This window comes from Protopterus annectens, chromosome 8.part0 (genome assembly GCF_019279795.1).
Source record: "Protopterus annectens isolate FY-2018-M chromosome 8.part0, PAN1.0, whole genome shotgun sequence".
Lineage (NCBI taxonomy): Eukaryota > Metazoa > Chordata > Ceratodontiformes > Protopteridae > Protopterus > Protopterus annectens.
The window spans coordinates 895,573,587-895,592,431 of record NC_056741.1 but is presented as its reverse complement, the minus strand read 5'-3'; the positions used below and the strand labels follow the sequence as shown (position 1 = coordinate 895,592,431).

Below are 18,845 nucleotides of genomic sequence, written 5' to 3'. Positions count from 1 at the left end.
TATATATATATATATATATATATATATATATTTGCACATACACACACACATACATCTACATAATTACCTACATTTCCTATACTGTTGAATGACTGTGCTGGATGATATGATTGTGATAACATCAGATGTATGTGTATCTGCCATGGCTTAGTGGTACATCACTTTGCCTATAGTATGCAGAATCCAGGTTTGGCAACTTGGGAGTGCTGATTATTTTGTTGCTGGCAGGACAAGAGTTGTTGGATACAGAGTGACTAAGGCACTTTTAAGCAATTGTAAATGGGTGTGCACTGGTTTGCATGAGTATAAGCAATGCTAACCTCTGGTTACATATGCTTTCAGACCGCTTCAGTCTTCCTTAACCTGTGAACGCATTGCTTACCCCCACGCAAATGGGCTTAAACCCGCTTACTAGTGCTTAAATATGCTACTTACTACCTCTTACTACAATTTACTAGTGCTACATTTTAGACAGTAATAGTGTAATCGTTATTGGGGAGGTGGGTGATTTGGAAAATGTATGGGGTTATCATTCATTACACAGTTTACCTTCCATTTGTATCTGTGATACTTTATGGGGCACATGTTTATCTGTGGACTTTGCAACATTATGACACTGACACCTCACATCTGCATTAAATGCAGTACTGCAGTTCAGAAATTTACGTTATTTATTAGGGTATGCCACAAAAATATTTATCATAGAGTGATTTGAAGGGAAAATGGAATGTACTGCAGTGGGACTTGAACCTGGAATGCCTGCTCATTAGGTGAATGCTCTGCCCACTACACTATTGCTGTGCTGCTTCATTTGAATATATCTTCCTTGTTATCCTTTTCAGCCTTTTAAGCTGCTATAACCGTAGCTAAGCAATGGCCACACCCGCACACCTACGGTTAGCTTTACTCGGATTATAAAAATAAATAAAAGGGTTTCTTCTTATAATTTATATATACTGTTGCTGTTGTACACATGGGGGACTGTTGGTGGGGATATGCGGACACTTATGAGCAATCTCACTCATTTCTTAACACCTTCTGCAGTTCTACATTGCAGGGGCATGTTTATTCAGAGAGCTCTGCTCTCAGACACACCCCCTGCACTCATATATGCTCCGTGTAAGCCTAGGAGCTTGGGCAGCGTGCCTTGTTAATATGCATGGCGTGCTGTCATCCTGTTCCTAAACGGGTGCTTTTATGCAGAACTAAGCTAGTCCTGCATGGAAGATTAGTGAATCTGGGGAAGAATTTCAACCTGTCACTGGTATCAAAGCTCGAATGACCGGTGCTTGTAAATAACACATTTTTGCCATCATAAAATGGTTTTCTTTTCTTTTTACCTGACCCTTTAGAGCACTGCATATAATAAAAGCATGGAATAAGTGGTTCCTCTTTTTCCCTGACTACTCCTGATTCTGTATTATCTGTACTCACCTTTTGACTTTCCTTGCAATCCCCTGTTGTTTCAAAATGTCTCACATGATCTGATTCATCACAAATAACATGACAAAAAGATGTCACTATGCGACCTTTTTCATAAAATGTGTGTGTGTGTGTGTGTGTGTGTGTGTGTGTGTGTGTGTGTGTGTGTGACATACCTCTCAACCTCTTAGAGCAAAAAATCTGGACAAAGCTATAAATAAACAGGGGACTAATGCCTAAAAAATAGGGACACTTTTTAAATATTACTCTTACAAATCTAGAAAACAGAATAACAGATTTTGCATTAACATGAATTTTCAGAAGGGTATGAAGCTTGAAATGCAAATGTCTGTCATTATTTTTTGACTTCAACCCTCAGTGATTTACCAGTGTGTCAGAAAAGCACAATTGTATGAGAAATACACCAAAATATGGGCACATATCTGTACAGGTGACAGGTAGTGTGTGTGTGTGTGTGTGTGTGTGTGTGTGTGTGTGTGTGTGTGTGTGTGTGTGTGTGTGTGTGTGTGTGTGTGTGCATTGATCCCACTGTACCATAGCTCCACCCATTTCTAGTTGGCCATACCCTTCCAGTTGTCCCCACTCATTCAGCTGTCTCCTGCAGCCCCCCCTTTGATACAAAAAAACAAAAAAAATAATCCTTGTTTTCCTGCCTCTCCTCGACTAGTTTAGACCAGTTTACAGGCCTTGCTGTATTCTGGGCTGTGGTGTAGTTCCTGTGTTGTCCATTACCTTACTTGGATAGAAGGAAGTTTCTTTGCTCACCAGTGGGAGTGGGGAGCCTTGAGCAGCCTACCTGTCCTTGAGGGAAGTGACCTCAGCACAAGAGCTGTAGTAATTGGTTGTTTTGGACCATTTCTAGCTCTTTTGAAGTTCCCTGTTTAAAATCCGCGTTTGCACAGCTTTGAGTGACTGTGCGCATACAGCAGCGCTGGTTAAACAAGTTTAAACTTCTTCTGGCTCCGCCAAGTCTGCTCTTCAAATTTTCCCTTAAGAAAGCTCTACTCTTTGTATAATCAGTCTACTCGCTATATTATAAGCCTAGCACTTGTTCTCAAAACCTCTCTTATAAGTAAGCACTCTCAAACTAAAGTAAGCACTACATCCACCCCTGTGAATACTCACTTCCCTTAAAGGCACAGCACTCCCTTATACTATTCTAGCATGTTGAGTGGTAGAGTGCTGGCATCCTCTCCGGTTCAGCTGGTTAATCTGGGAATCTTGAGACAATGTTACAATTGTCTCATGTACACAGACAACCCTCTCCTCCTCCCAACAAACACAAATACATGTGAGAGATGCAACTATATAGCCAAACTGGAGGCTGAACTCTCTCAACTCAAGGCTGGCAAGACCAGACAGGAGGAGATGGTAACCACACACACAACAAATCCAGTCCCACATAGACCTACCCCAACTGCAAACCAATCACATAACAACACAAAGACATACTCGGAGGCTCTAATAAAAAACTTACCAAAACAACAGAGGCCCCCGAAGCAGACACCCAAAAATCCACCACATCAAAACATAACACATGCAACACACTTCAATAAATCAGTGTGTCAAGCAATCACAGCCCTTAAGGCCAAACACCATGCCTGATACACTAGTAATAGGTGACTCTATAGTCAGACACACTGATGTCCCGCTTACCAGGCTGAGCAAGGAGAAGGTGACTGTGAGCTGCCTGTCGGGAGCTAGGATCCGCCACATAACACACGCACTCAGGTCACTCCAAAGCAAGTACAAATAGGACTCCGTCATTGTCCATGCTGGCATGAATGACCTGAGATGTACCTTCCTGGACTACATGAAAAGAGACATAGAGGAGCTCTCTGATTATGTAGCCCAGGCTGGTATGACCCTGACCCTGAGCAGCATCTTGCCCTCACCAAGAATGATGCCTCAATACAATGACAAAATGATCAGCTTTAATAATTGGCTCAAGTACTGGTGTCATTCTAAGGGGATCCAACGTCTGTCTGCTTGGGATGACATGTTGGACAAGCCACGCTGCTTTGCAAGGGATGGCTTACACCTGTCACCACTGGGCTTCCGGATATTGGCTAAGGCTCTTGCCACCCCCATAGTGCCTTTTTTAGGCAAGGCTCAAAAGACAAACCCACCTCCTTAGAAAACAAAAATGGAAAAAACTAAGGGTAATGCTGCTCAATGCCAGAAGTCTAAATCTCAAGATGCAGGCACTCGATGCACTCCTCAGTATGGAGAACACTGACATCTGTGCAGTAATGGAAACCTGGTTCAAGGCTCCTGAGAGCACCCCAGCACTACCAGGCTATACCTCGTATCATGCTTTTCGACCCCAAAACCCGGGCCGAACCACAAAGGGAGGGGGAGTGTCCATATTCATCAAGGACACCCACACCTCCAGGTTAGTAGCAACACATGAAGCATCGGAGACCATACAGGTGCAACTAACCATAGGCAATACTGCTATACAACTGGTAGCATGTTACAGACCACCCTCCCAATCTCAGGAACCCCATTCAGCCTTCCTGAAGACACTGGAGGATATCAATGTATCACCAAATACCATCATACTGGGAGATTTCAACTACCCTAACATAGATTGGGTGCATTATTCTAGCCCTAACACCCTGGCCCAGAGGTTCCTGGAATTCATAAATTCAAATGCACTGGAACAGCTAGTCACATCTCCCACTAGGGGAGATAATATACTAGACCTGATCATCACAAACATGGGGACAAAATGCTCCACACCGGAAGTATACCCCTCACTAGTGAGATCTGACCACAAACTAATCACCCTGGATATACATATCCCACCTACACCCCCAGCACAAAAGACTCTAGTGAAAAACTTCTCAAAAGCTGACTTCACTCTTCTTAAGACTGAGATGGTATCCTTTAAGCCCACTGGTCCAGTGTAAACCAAATTCCACAATGCTGAATCCTTCACAAATGCGTTATATGGACATCTCCAAGAATGCATGGATCATGCAATCCCAAATAAATCCAAGACCCTCTCCACCAAGGGCAAGCATCCTGTCTGGTGGACCTCAGCCATAAACAAATTGTATAACAAAAGAAGGAAGCTACTGCACGACAGAGCTAAATCCCATAAAGGGAAGGCATCTCTGATCAACACTAGCAGAAAGCTACATTCCCTCATAAAAACATCCAAGGCCAACTTTGAGAGAAAAATCACTAAGGACACTAAAGATAACCACAAGGCCTTCTTCAGCTATGTTAGAAACCTGAGAGGAAACCCTCAGATATGCTCAGAGTTAGTTCACAACGACAGAAAATACACTGAACCCACAGATATTGCCAACATTCTGGCTGACAGGTTCAGTAAAAATTTCTCCCCTCCCTCACCCCCAAAAGATGAAATACTTATCCCAGCTGAAAGTAATCTCCCTGTCATCTCAGATGTCCAGGTGAGAGCAGCCCTCAGCAAAGCTAAAAACACAGCATCAATGGGACCTGACGGCATCCCGGGTTGAATCATGTCCTTAAACTAAATGCCAAAAAATGTATAGTCATCCCCTTTGGGAAAAACAAGGTACCCACAAATTATCACATAGACAGTAACCCACTGAGTACGGAAAAAGTAATCAGAGACCTGGGGACTCAAGTCGACAGCGACCTCTCATTTGACACCCACGTTGCCAAAGTGGTTAGAAAGACATTCTACCTTGCCCACCTTATCATGAAGGGATTCACATCCAGATCAAAGGAGGTCATTGTACCCCTATACTCCTCCCTTATCAGACCCATGATTGAGTACAACGCCCCATTTGGTATGTACCTCACCCGGCACCTGCAGCAGCTGGAGAGGCCACAAAAGTACCTCACCAAGAGGATCAAGGGTCTCCAACATATGTCTTATTCTGCCAGACTAAAGAAACTCCAGCTCTATTCAGTAGCATACCGCCTGCTCAGAGGTGATCTGTGCCTGACATACAAGGCCATGTCCAATCAGGATCTGATGGACATGCTCCACCTCAAAAGATCCAAATCTGTCAGAACCACAAGAGCCAAAGACTTAAACCTTGGCACAAGTATGAATAGAACATGCTGGAGGGATAGATTCATAACCCAGAGGCTTCCCATGCTCTGGAACAGAATCCCAGTTCATGTTAGGCAGAGCCCCTCACTGACACTCATGAGTGGATGGGAGATCGTAGGTTTACCCCCGGGGTCACCTCTGTGTCACTACTAGACAGGGGCACAGTAAACGAATTAATTTATGTAAGGGGATTTTCACTGTGTCACTACTAGACAGAGGCACAGTATTCTAATTCTATTCGGTACCACTACATAGGGTGGCGAAAGCCATATCTCTATGGCTAGGCTTACAAATGCCCCAGGGCAGATAGCCTAGTACTTAACTATGAAACTATAAGTAACCAGCCACCACTGTAAGTAGCCACTACACAAATGAAATATATGAAAACACAGTACCTGTCTTTGAAGAAGAATGTTTCTCCTCGTATCGATGCTGCTGCATCAAAGACAATCTCCTCTTTACAGATGTTCATGGGGGTCACAGGTCCCTGTGTTGGTTGTACTGGCTTATCAGGTGATGGACCTAGAATGGTAAAAATATCAGTGAAAAAAAGCAACTGGGTTCATTTTGTAAATATGGATTATGTTCTGTACAAATAGACTCAGTCAGTATAGCACAGATGATTTTGAAATGGAAGCATGAGTGTAACCTTTAATACTGTCATTAGTCACTGTTAGTTTAATATGACCTTTGAAAAGGAGTTAGAGTGAATCGACTTGCTCTTAAATGATCACAACAGTACCTTTTGTTTGCCTGACATTTGACTAAATGGACTGGGATACATTACATGCCAAAATTTATGTAGTAAATAAGTGTTGGGCAACATTATCATTTAAAAGCATAGCAGAACAGACTTAACTAGGAACAAAAGCAACAAACTATGAATGAAACAATGTTTTTGCTGCCGTGAGACACTTTGAATGTCATTTTGTACTTTAACAGTATCTTACTGCTTAGTCCCAAAGTCCTAAAATATTAGGAGTTGTCTTTCTATAAAAGAATTTATGGAAAAACTAAACCAGCTGTATGCTCCTGTTTCAGACAACTTGATTTGACATAATAAAATCCCATTGTTAACTACAAAACACAAGCTGTCCTTCACCCATAAAAACAAGCCTCGATATTTGTACTTATTCTTCATAACATTACAGTCATACTCCCTCTATATCATATCACTTATGACAACATTATTACAATAAAATTTATTGCTTTCGTATATATTAACTGTATTCTTAGTCATCATGTTTTGTATAATTGGTTACTGTGACTGAACTGTGACTTTGCCAGTGTGATGTTTATCTTGCTTGATATATTCATATTTTGCACAATTTCTGCTCCAAGGCTGTGGCTGAAATGTTTTTTTTCTATAAATCAGTCCATTAATCCAGTTCATAAACTTAAGAAAATAGCTTAACTAAGTCATGGAATGCTAATGTTTTACACCCATTGCTGCAACATACTGAATGAGTGTACTGAGGAAACAAGGCCTATAAGATCACTTTGGTGTCTGCATTCAAGGATTATGTGGCTCTCTTACTTTACTTCCTGCCTAGTTTGTAGCCACTCTGGTTGAGATGGGCATTCTGAGGCATTGTAGCAACTGCCTCATGTTCACTGGCAATCCACTTATTCTTAATAAAACAGATGATGTATGTGAGAGGTGTAAATACACTTTAACACTGGAGTCAAAACTCTTTCATACAAACAAAGCTAATCTTATAGAGGTTATCAGTGACACTTTTATCACACCTACAACAAAGGGTAAAGACCCTACACCTAAAACTACTTATGCTGAGGCACTTACAGGTAACCTTCCTAAAACACTAAGACCTCCTGCACAGCACAATCAAAAAAAGGGTCATCAGCCATCAAGTTAACACTGCATTAAAACACCCACAGCTACACATAGTAACATGGTATCCAATACCTCTACTACTAAGCCCTTAAGGCAAACCAGCGCACAACCAAATTTCCTACTCATTGGTGATTCTATAGTGAGGCTCACCAAAGTTTCCCCCACCAGACTGAGTAAGGAGACAGTCATGGTTAGCTTCCTTTTGAGGTATAGGACCTTCAAGTCACACAGGCACTCAGGTCAATGAACCACAGGCTCTTGTATTACTCTGTCAAAGTCCATGTGGGTTTTAATGACCTAAGAAATACCTCCCTTGACTATATGAAGCAAGGCATGATTGAGCTCACTGATTATGTGTCTCAGACAGGTATGAGCCTAGCACAGAGCAGCATACTACCTTCTGTAAAAATGATGCCATGTTACCAACAGAAAATGATTGATTTAAACAAAGGGCTTAGCTTATGGTGTCAGTCTAAGAGGATGCAATATTTGATGGTCTTAGAGGACATGGTTGACAGACCATGCTGCTTTGCCAAGGATGGTCTGTACTTATCCTCTCTAGGCTTTCGGATATTGGCAAAGACCTTTTCCACCCCCATAGCATCTTTTTTAGGCAATGCCAAACTGATAAACCTCCCAACTTAACTGAACTTAGGAAAGAATATCTGAAGGTGGTACTGCTTAATGCTAGATTTTGTAAAAAGAAACTTCACTCCCTGCAAGCCTTCCTCTCCCTGGATAGTGTAGACATCAGTGTGGAAGAGTGTCAGTATATAGAAAGAATATCTGAAGGTAGTACTGCTTAATGCTAGATTTTGTAACAAGAAACTCCACTCCCTGCAAGCCTTCCTCTCCCTGGATAGTGTAGACATCAGTGTGGAGGAGTCTCAGTATATAGAAAGAATATCTGAAGGTAGTACTGCTTAATGCTAGATTTTGTAACAAGCAACTCCACTCCCTGCAAGCCTTCATCTCCCTGGAGAGTGTAGACATCAGTGTGGAGGAGTCTCAGTATATAGAAAGAATATCTGAAGGTGGTACTGCTTAATGCTAGATTTTGTAACAAGAAACTCCACTCCCTGCAAGCCTTCCTCTCCCTGGATAGTGTAGACATCGGTGTGGAGGAGTCTCAGTATATATTAAAAAAAAACCTCAAATCCAGACTAGTTAAAGTGTGTGATCCACTGGAACTCATACATGTGCAACTCACCATAAACAGGGTCACATAGCATATCCATGCAACCTACAGGTCCTCCTTTATGTCCTAGCAAACCCATACTGCTTATCTCAATGTATTAGAGTCCCTCGCCATTCAAGCCAATGCAGTCTTCATGGGGAATCGCCACCACCCTTGTATCAATTGGGAACCCTACACTACTTCTAATGCACAAGCCCAGCAATTCCTAAATTCATTAGTACCAGCATCCTAGAACAGTTTGTCCACTCTCCTAGCAAGGGTAAAACCTCTTTGACTTTGTATTCACAAAGTTTGCCGAGTAGTGTTCCTCACCCAATATAATGTCCTCACTCATGAGATCTGACCATAAGATAGTATTGCTTGAAATAAACATTAAATCCAGGGACCCAACAAAACCAAAAATCTTTAGGAACTATTCCAAAGCTAACCTCTCTCTACTAAGTGACACCTTGGCTAAATACCAAACACCCCCAAACCCAGTAAACACCATAGCATATACTAAGCTATTTACAAAATCTCTGTACAGACATACTGATAGCGGTACAGAATGAGCTGTGCCCACTTGTATTAAGGACAAACTCAAAAGACAAGTCACCCTGGTAGAATCACAATATCAATCAGTTTACAGCAAAAGAAAAAAAACTTGGCCAAGCATAGGAGGAGCAAAGCCCAAAATACTAAAAGAGACCCTGGCCAATCTAAACAGGCAATTAAGAGGGTTAATTAATACTTTAAAGGCTATATTTGAAGAAAAAATAGCTTCTCATGCAATGGACAACCAAAATACTTTCTACAGCTAAGTATGTAATCTTAAGGGAAATATACAACAATGTACAGAACTTATTGTAAATGGCATCACCGACACTGGACCAGAGTCCATTGCCAACCTTTTGACTGACAGGTCCAGCAAAAATTTCTCCCCCCATAGTCCAAAGGAAAAACAGTACACCATAATCCCTCCAATCATTACTAGGGAGCAGGTCTTCGATGCACTTTCAAAGACCAAAAGCACTACATCAATGGGTCCTGGTAACATCTCAGGATGCTTACTAAATAGCATGAAATGTGACCTCTCTGGTCCACTTGAATTAAATTTCAACTGGAGTCTACAGTCAGGTTTTGTGTCCAAGGAATGGAAGATGGCTACAATCATTCCCCTGCACAAAGGAGGTCCAACCACCAATTCGGGTAACAGGGGAAGCTCGTGCTATTGGACTGCAGGACTGCAGTCCCCCCCAGAAAATAAAACAAACTTAAAAGAAAAAAAAGAAAAAAAAAACAAAAAAAAAGAAAAGAAATACAAAAACAAATGTGAGTCCCAGACTTCCACTCACACGTGATCGTCATTCTCAGAACATCATGCATGCACAGAGGAATCCAGACTGCTGGTGAACTAGTCCAGATAGGAAGACAGCCATTCTCTGTATAGAGATCCCAGACATCTATGCAGTTACAACTGCATAGATTGGAAAGGGATCAGGCTACAATGCCTGCAGGCTGGAGACTGCTCTCACGGTGACAAGGACCTTGCTGCTGTCTCCTGGGGCTTTTGAAATGCACATTTGGTAGGACGTAAGAGGAATGGAAGGCTTTTGAAACACACATTTGGTAGGATTTAAGTGGAATGGAGCTGCTGCAGGGAATTAAGCTCAGGTAGTGTGTTGCTAATTAATCATGTGATATCCTCCAGAAGTGCTTGCAGCTACAGACTTGCTCTGCTGAATGATTCAGAGAATTGATTGGCTTTGTAGGTTACCATAACTAGCTGAGAAATTTGACTCAGCCAAAAGACTTCCATTACCCGTTGAAGTCAAGGGATGAAGCCACATTCCATGAAAGCTCATTGGAGATGTAGGTGTGTGTGTGTGTGTGTGTGTGTGTGTGTGTGTGTGTGTGTGTGTGTGTGTGTGAAATGCCCCCAAATATACCTGGTGGTGGCTAGACTCAAACCCTGTACCTTGGGAGTAGGTAGCAAGCACTTGAATTTCCTACCCCCCACCACTTGTGAAAGGTTTGCTTTATGTTGCTTTTCTGTTCCTCATAAAATCTGCGTTTTTCTGGAAAATAATGACAGGCATTTGAATTTCAGACTTCATATTCTTCAGAAAGTACATGGTAACACAAAAGCCTTTATTCTAGCAATTTTCTGTTTATAAGATCATTGTTGGCTTTGCCCAGTTTTTTGTGCTAACAGGTTGAGAGCTACGGTGAGAACTGAATTCACTGAATATGTTTGGGGGGTTATATTCTGCCATTTTTGGCTTTGCCCAGGTGTTTTGTGCCAAGACGTTGAGAGCTATAGTGAGAACTGAATTCACTAAATGATAGCCATTTAAGTTTCAGTCTGCCTACCTTTTGTAAAACAGCTGATTTGGCATAGTGGTATGTTTCTCTGACTGTAGTGGATGGGGTCCTGGGTTCAATACTTAGCAATGAAATGCATGGTGGTTACACAGCATTTTATTTTGCTTCCTATTGCTGTTCTATTCCTCATAAAATATGTGGTTTTCAGGAAAATAATGACAGGCATTTGAATTTCAGACTTCATATTCTTCAGAAAGTACATGGTAACACAAAAACTTTTAATCTAGCACTTTTCTGTTTATAAGATCATTGTTGGCTTTGTCCATGTTTTTTGTGCTAACAGGCTGAGAGATACGGTGTGACCTGAATTCACTGTATTTCACCATTACTGACTTTGTCTAGGTGTTTTGTGCTAAGAAGTTGAGAGCTATGGTGAAAACTGAATTCACTAAATGATAGCTATTTAAGTTTCTGTCTACCTGTCCTTCAAGAAACAGCTAATTTGGCATAGTGGTATATTGCTCTGATTATAGTGCAAAGGACCCTGGGGTCTAGACTTACCACTAAAACATATGGCGGTAACACAGCATTTTATTCTAGCAACTTTCCAAGGATGTACAAGCAATGTTTAAAATGTGTCCCTAGTTTTTGAGCTTTTGTATCGCCACCAATAAATTTTGGCTTTTTCCAGATTTGTTGTGCTTCAAAGTTGAGAGATACAGTTGAGTGTCGAGTGGATTTTACAAGGAGCTGAGAGCTTGAAGAGAACTTTGGTGCTGCTTATGCTGAAATGGCTTGCATTGTTAATAGAACAACAGGTAGTGTAATTGCTTTTAATGCAGAAGACTGTGGGTTCTATTCCCACAGTATATAGATGCATTGCTGATACTCTACTGTGGTGTACTTTCAAAGGGGTTGATGCTGCAGTCCTGAGAATGTCCTCTTTGGTGGAGATACCTAGTAACGATGAACCTATTATCAGTTTGCCATCCATTCCCTATTGCAATATTACTAGTTTATCATTTTTTTTATGTAACATAGGCAATTTATTCCTCAAGAGCAACAGGCACCTTATTTGTAGATAAAACAATGAAATATAAAGTTGTTTGCTAGCAGCAACCTCTTCATTAGTTGCAGATCTCTTTAATATGGAATTATTTAGATGACTTTTACTTCTGCAGAGATTGTGCATATTTACTGATAATGGTGGATTGTAGAAGTTTGAGTAGACTTTTATGATGGAAATGTTCTTAATTGGGCAGTTTTGTCATTATTGTTGCATGCATTTGGTTTCATTGTTTACTGGAAAAATGTTCAAAACAATACATTTAAAATGCCTTCTAGCAACTGTACTATATTATACAAGGAATATAATTTAATACAATCAGGAAGATGTATCAAAGAACACATGTATGTTTCCTGTGCAAGGGGCCTATGATTTGAAAACAGCCCAAAGTTAATTTTTATCCATCACTGGCCAGATGTATTTTCTTTAAATGTGGGTTTCAATGCTGTTTCATTGAATGTGAGTTTCAAGAGCAGAGAAGTTTTAATGCTATTTTCATTGTGAAACTGCATTGCTTTGTTTAGCAGATGTCTGTTAGTGTTTGTGCTGTAAAATGTAAAATAAAACTTTTAAGTGAAATCCAAATCATTGCAGAAGTAAAGCAGTATGCGCATTACAGTGTTTATGGTAAATGTGAAATAGCCAAGTAATGGGACATTGGAATAGCTGCAGGGGAAGGCCCCATTCAACCATGATTTTGTGAGGGGGGAGGAAGGGTGGCAAACTCAGACAGCCCTGGCTGAACTATACCTCTTAACTATCCAGATTTTTGCAGAATTAATATATTTTTGTTTCTTATTTTTGCTTTGTTCCTCATAACATTTGTGGTTTTCTGACAAATCATTTAGGAATGAAGTCACTAAATAATGACAGGCATTGAGTTTCAGACTTCATACCCTTCAGAAAAATGCATGCAAGACCTATTATTCTGTCAACTGTCTAAGTTTATACAAGAGCAATTTTTAGTACTGTTTGTATGTTCCCCCAATATATTTGGCCTTGTCCACATTTCCTGCATTAAGAGGTATGCGCCTATAAATCGCTTTATAGAATTAGGTATATCCAAACCTCTCAACTGTCACTGATTTTGGTTCAAAATGTTTCTCTCCCCCTAACAATCCCACTGCAAAATGGAAAATTTGGAAGAAAACGTGAAGAGTTTACAATTAATAAATAATTGTAATGATTAGAGTTATAGATTACTTTTAATTTCAAAAATGCATGTAATTCTCTCATTTTGTCAGCTGCTCAAATTAACAGTACTAATATTAAAAAAAAGTGCTCCTTCTTTGACAGGTTTCCAGCTGTATTTCCTGGCTATTTTATATTTTTGCATCACATTTTGGTCTGTTTTTCATAAAATTGTGGTTTTCTGGCAAATTAGTGGAAAATCATTAAAGATTGAAGTTAGAAAATAATGACAGACATTTGAGTTTCAGATTTCATACCCTTCAGAAAATTCATACTAATGCAAGATCTAATTATCTTTCTAAGTTTATAAGAGCAATATTTAAAAATTGTCCTAATTTTTTGGCCTTTGTCCCAGTTCTATTTATGGCTTTGTCCAGATTTCTTTCTCTGAGGTTGAGAGGTATGACAAATGTGTCAGGGCCATCACAGTCAGAGCAATTTCAAATTGCGCATACTTGTTGCACCCCACTCCCCCATGTAGTGACTCTGGATGTGTCCAGGCAAGGCAAGGAGCAGTTATGCAGTGTTAAGTGTGCAGAATATTCCCCCATCCAAGGTTGTCACAAATACTACAGTAACCACAGTTCCAAGGAAGGTGTGCCAAAAAAACAGAACCAAGTAGAATCAAAGGCACACAACTGGAGACACAGCACGATATTGTCAAGAAGGCTTTATTAAACACAGTGATTAACGCCAACAAAATGGATAACTCCTTTTCATCCAAACCAAGTCAGACTTCATCAGATAACATTCATTAACCTGACCTTTTAAAAGTGAATTCAAAAAGTTTCAACCAATCATATGAAACCAATTAAAGTCATTCATAAAAACATATTAAATTAGTAAAACTCTGACGTTTCTTAAAATTATTCTTTTTAAGTGTCAGAAAGGTTCAAAAGTGCACTTATTTTACTCATATTTTAAACATGCTTTAAAACCACTTGAACATTATAAATATAAATAACTCACTTAAAAAACTTTTGAATAGAAGTATAATAGTTTAAAACAATATATAATGTTACCATCTAGTGGCCAAAAAAAAAAAATGCATACAAAAAGCACATGAAGTATAAGTTTAAAGTAGACAAGCTAAATGTCAGCCTGAAACATAAGGAACATATGGTTATTATACCCAAAAGGTGTCAATGACCTAAAGATTGTGCTAAACCTACATAGAAATAAAGTGTAAGTTTAAAATACAATATAAATTTAATGCTGGTGCACATTTTTATATGATAAATAGTAAATAGTTCACAATTTAGCTGCCCTACGTTTTAAGAGGGGAACAATACTAATATGCTCATTGAGCCCAGGTGGTCTCCCAGAATCAAGAGTGACCTGCCAAAACAGTTCCCGATACTCTAGGCAGGTCTCCCATGGGCCACCTCTAATATCCATAGGAACTTGCTCAACTACAAAAAATACAAAGCACCAATGCAAGTTAAAGTATACCTGTACAAGACATTTTTCTCATTAGATGTCCTGATGTCATAGTAGTGCTCATATATATGCTTCCTCAGTCTGTGCTCCATTTTCCCTATATAAAATGCCTGGCATAATGAACAGGAAGCCAAATACACAACACCACTGGTGTTGCAGTTGGAAAAGGCACTAGTAGTGGTGACTCTCCCCCTGCTTTGAATGTGTACTCTTTCACAGTCAGCAATATGCACACACTGTGCACAAGCACCACACTTGTAGGTACCATTTTTCCAACCTTTAGTCCCCCCAAAAAGTGATGTATGAGACTCAAACAGATCCTTGAGATTCCTACCCTTCCTGAATACAAAATTCAATGGTTCTTTTCCCAGGATGTTCAAATCAGTGAAGTTAAGGAATTTTTCCCATTCCCTATTGATAGTGTGTCTCACTAAAGGGGCATTGCCCCCAAAATCCATAGGGAAAATCCTAGTAATCAGTTTTCCATCATCCACTAGTTTAGTAATAGAAGTCCCTAAAGGACCCTTCCCTAACAAGGGAAAGTAGAGGTCAGCTCTCTTTGATGAAACTTCCCCCCTAAGCTTTTTCACCAAATATGGGGGATATCCTCTTTCAGAAAAATTTTTTTTCCAGCGTATCACATTCAGTTTCAAAATCATCACTGTTGGAAGTCAAACGACTCCCTCTAATGAACTGCCCCTTAACAATCCCTGTTTTTGGTGTAAAGGGTGTGCACTATGACAATGTAAGTACGAGTTAGAGAAGGTCTCTTTACTGTAAGCAGTGGACTTAAATCCTTGGTCAAGCTTGTGACTACTCACATCAAGGTAGTCCATTCTATCATAAGCAACCTTGTAGGTAAATGCCAAGAAGTTAGTAGTGTTACCAAGAAAGTCTAGAAGCCTCACCAGTTGGTCCTCAGAATCTGTCCAAAAAAGGCAGATATGATCCAAAAATCTTTTATAAAAGGGCCAATATCACATGAACTCAGAACCCAACACAAACTTTCTTTCCCACCATGACAGTACAATGTGGGCATACGTGGCAGCACAATGAGCTCCCATTGCCCCATCTGTGGTCTGTTGAAAAATTCACCAGCAAAAAAAAGAAAATTATTTTTCAACACAATCTCCATCAAGCAAAGTATCACATGTAAATGGTGAAAATTAACACCCTTCTCTAACAAGGCTTCTTCCAGCCATTCTAAGCCTGCCTTGTGAGGAATAACCGAGAAGAGATTCTACAAACAACAAATTTTCGGTGTTTAAGTTGTGATCAATACCCCTGAGAAAATCCCACGAAACTTTAAGGATCTCATTCTCAGTTCCCCACATGGCTTTTAGTGGTAGATCTACATGCTTAGCCAGAGGGGCAGTTTTAGAGCCTTCATCTGAGACAATGGGTCTCAAGGGGGGCTCGATAGGATCCATATAGACCTTGGGGATACCAAGAAATGTTAGGTACCCAAGGCCTGGTGTTAACAAGATAGTTGTGTGTCTCTAAATCAATAAGCCCTTCAAGTAGTAAGTCCTGAAGTGCTAAATCAATCTTCTGGTGGGCAATATTGATTTCATTTCTTGACACACAAGTACAGGTATCACCCAAAAGGTCCATCATTTTAGCTTCATAGTTGATTAGGTCCATAATAACAGTACCAACCCCCCTTTATCAGGTTTCATGACCCATATGTTCTTGTCTTGCCTCAAATGCTCAACAATAGCCCATTCATCTCTACCAAGGTTAAAACCACATCTGTGTTTGGGAATTGTGACCCTAAGTTTCCTTTCAACAACAGCCTCAAAATTCACCAACTGAGGGGGTAAAGAAGGGTTGAACACACTTTTTCTCCTAAGTTTAACACTCTTAACAGGACCACAAGTGTTATTAAATGTCAATTCTAAGTTTACCTTATGGACAAAAGCTTTGAGGTCCAAAATTAGTTTCGTCAAGTCACACCTTCTTTTAGGTACAAAATTAAAACCTTTTCAGAAAAGGTTAAAATGCTCAATAGCAAGGTTGATGTACTAACAAGTACTACAGTGGCTTTTCATCTGTCCTTGATTTTGCAAAATGTTCTGGTTTTCTGTCATATTTTTTATACTGTTGACTTATGCTTCTTATTAAGAAAATGCATGTTGTCTCAGTGCCTGTTGCTCTGTGTTTAAGTAGCAATGCTTTAATGAACATCAGGTAAGCTTGTCTGAGACTGTAAGATGCAAGTAAGCTTTAATAAGCATACCATTAAAGAATTACCAATATTGAAAGCCTTTTTGTTCTTGCCATGCAGATAATATTTACATAACTAGATAGTGTATAAGCCTTGGGTATTGAAATGCATATGACAGTATTTGTAATAAAGGACAGGATTACAATATTTTCAGAAGCTCATTACATTTGTTGGAGACTTGCAGTCATCTTTGCAGGCTTTACCCATAAACTAAACAGAATGCCTGTCTATCATGTGTGGTCCATAACGTGTGCAGGAATCCTTTAAGCAATTTATCTTGAGCTTGTTTTTTGCTTGCTGCTCATTTTTTACTTTGATCATGTTTTCCCCATGAATCAAGTAGATAGTTGTCTTCAGGCAGCAGTCTTTTTTGGATAAGAAACATTCTTACAAGTGGGGGTATCACAGAGATTGCTACTTTCAGCATGTTACTTGGTACTTTTTTAAAGCTGAATATAAATTATAATTAGAACTGCAGTGCAAGGAGAAGTGGTTTGAGTTGAGTGCTGCTTGTTTTTTTATACTTGATTTTGACTGGCATTCTAGTAATGTATTTAAAAAGTAATTTATTTTTTCATGCCTCACAACCTTTTTGTTTCTATCTAGATATTGAATAAGCTGTCATGTAGCAAATGCATTGAAATATTTTTTTCTTCTACACTTTATTTTGTCTTGATTGGACTCTCATAATGATGGTTTGGCACCCAGGGCAGCATATTTAATTAAAGTCCCAATTTTTGTGGTTTTTAGCATAGCCCCACTCCTTTCTAGTTGACCACACCCCTTCCCATAGGGCCCACCCATTCAGCTGATTCCTGCAGCCCCCCTTTAATTTGAAACTACCAGCCACCACTGCGGGTAACTACAGGCCCATAAGTCTGACCAACCTCATATGTAACGTTATGGAAAGAAACATCATGAACATCATAAATGAAAACATAGGTAACCTGCAAATGTTGAGCCCATCATAGTTCAGCTTTGTTAAAGGAAGGTCATGCCTATTAAATCTGGCAGACTTCTTTAAGAGGGTCATCAAAGCATTGGATGAGGCAAGACTGTGCACTCAGCTTACCTCAATCTGACAAAGGCTTTTGATAAAATACCTTACTCAGACATTATAGACAAGCTCAAAAAATTATGCACAAACCCCTTTATCACCTGATGGATAGCCTACTGGCTTAATGATAGGACCCAGGAGGTCAAAACAGGTGAAGCCACCTCCACCAAAAGGCCAGCCCAGAGTCCACAAGGGCTCAGTACTGAACCTGCTCATTCTGGCATCTATTATTTCTCTGAAGTGGAAGCAAATGCTGAAGGTTTATGGCTAACTAAATTTGCAGATGACTGCAAGCTGGAGGTTACCACTGACTGCCCTGCAGATACAAACATTCATCAAGAGGGCCTATGTCTGATTAACATATGATGCCAAAGACATGGTCTTAAACTCAATGATACAATAGCAAGAAATGCATAACTGTACCCTTTGAGAAGTCAACTATCCTGCCTAATTACTATGTTGATAAATTGCCCGTAAGAGTAGACCCAGTGTTCAGGAATCTGCGTACGCACATAGACAGTAGCCTTAGCTTTGATCATCATGTGGCCACAGTGGTGAGGAAATCCTTTTATGTTAAGTAAGAGCATGGCATCTAGATCCAAATAGATCATTATCCCACTGTAATCCGTTCTTATCAGACCAATCATAGAGTACAATGCTCCCTTAGGTATGTACCTGACCAGACGTGTGCAGTAACAAGAGTGACCTCAGAGGTCTCTTACAAAAAGAATACAAAGGATAACAAACTTGCCTGCTACAGAGTGCCTTAAAGCCCCTTCCTCTCCTCAGTCTCCTGTAGATTTCTGTGGGGTGATCTATGCCTGGCTTACAATTACAAGGCATCCTCAAACCCCACACTTATGAAACTCCCGCATATTCATAAGTCAAACAATAATAGAAATACAAGGTGTAAAGGCCTGAAAATTGTCTCTGACTTAAACAGAACATGATGGAGAGCCAGATATGTATCCCAGAGACTGCCCCTTTTATGGAACAGGCTTCCCATC

General features: G+C 40.0%; 1 protein-coding gene across 1 annotated transcript in view; it reads right to left on the bottom strand.

The window, feature by feature from the left end:
• The window catches only part of LOC122809143 (72 kDa type IV collagenase-like), a 792,577-nt gene that overhangs the window by 252,296 nt on the left and 521,436 nt on the right, over positions 1-18,845 (bottom strand). The window contains exon 10 of the mRNA XM_044080418.1: positions 5,896-6,022. Within this exon, the coding sequence (XP_043936353.1) occupies positions 5,896-6,022 (127 nt within the window). The remainder of the gene's footprint in view (positions 1-5,895; positions 6,023-18,845) is intronic.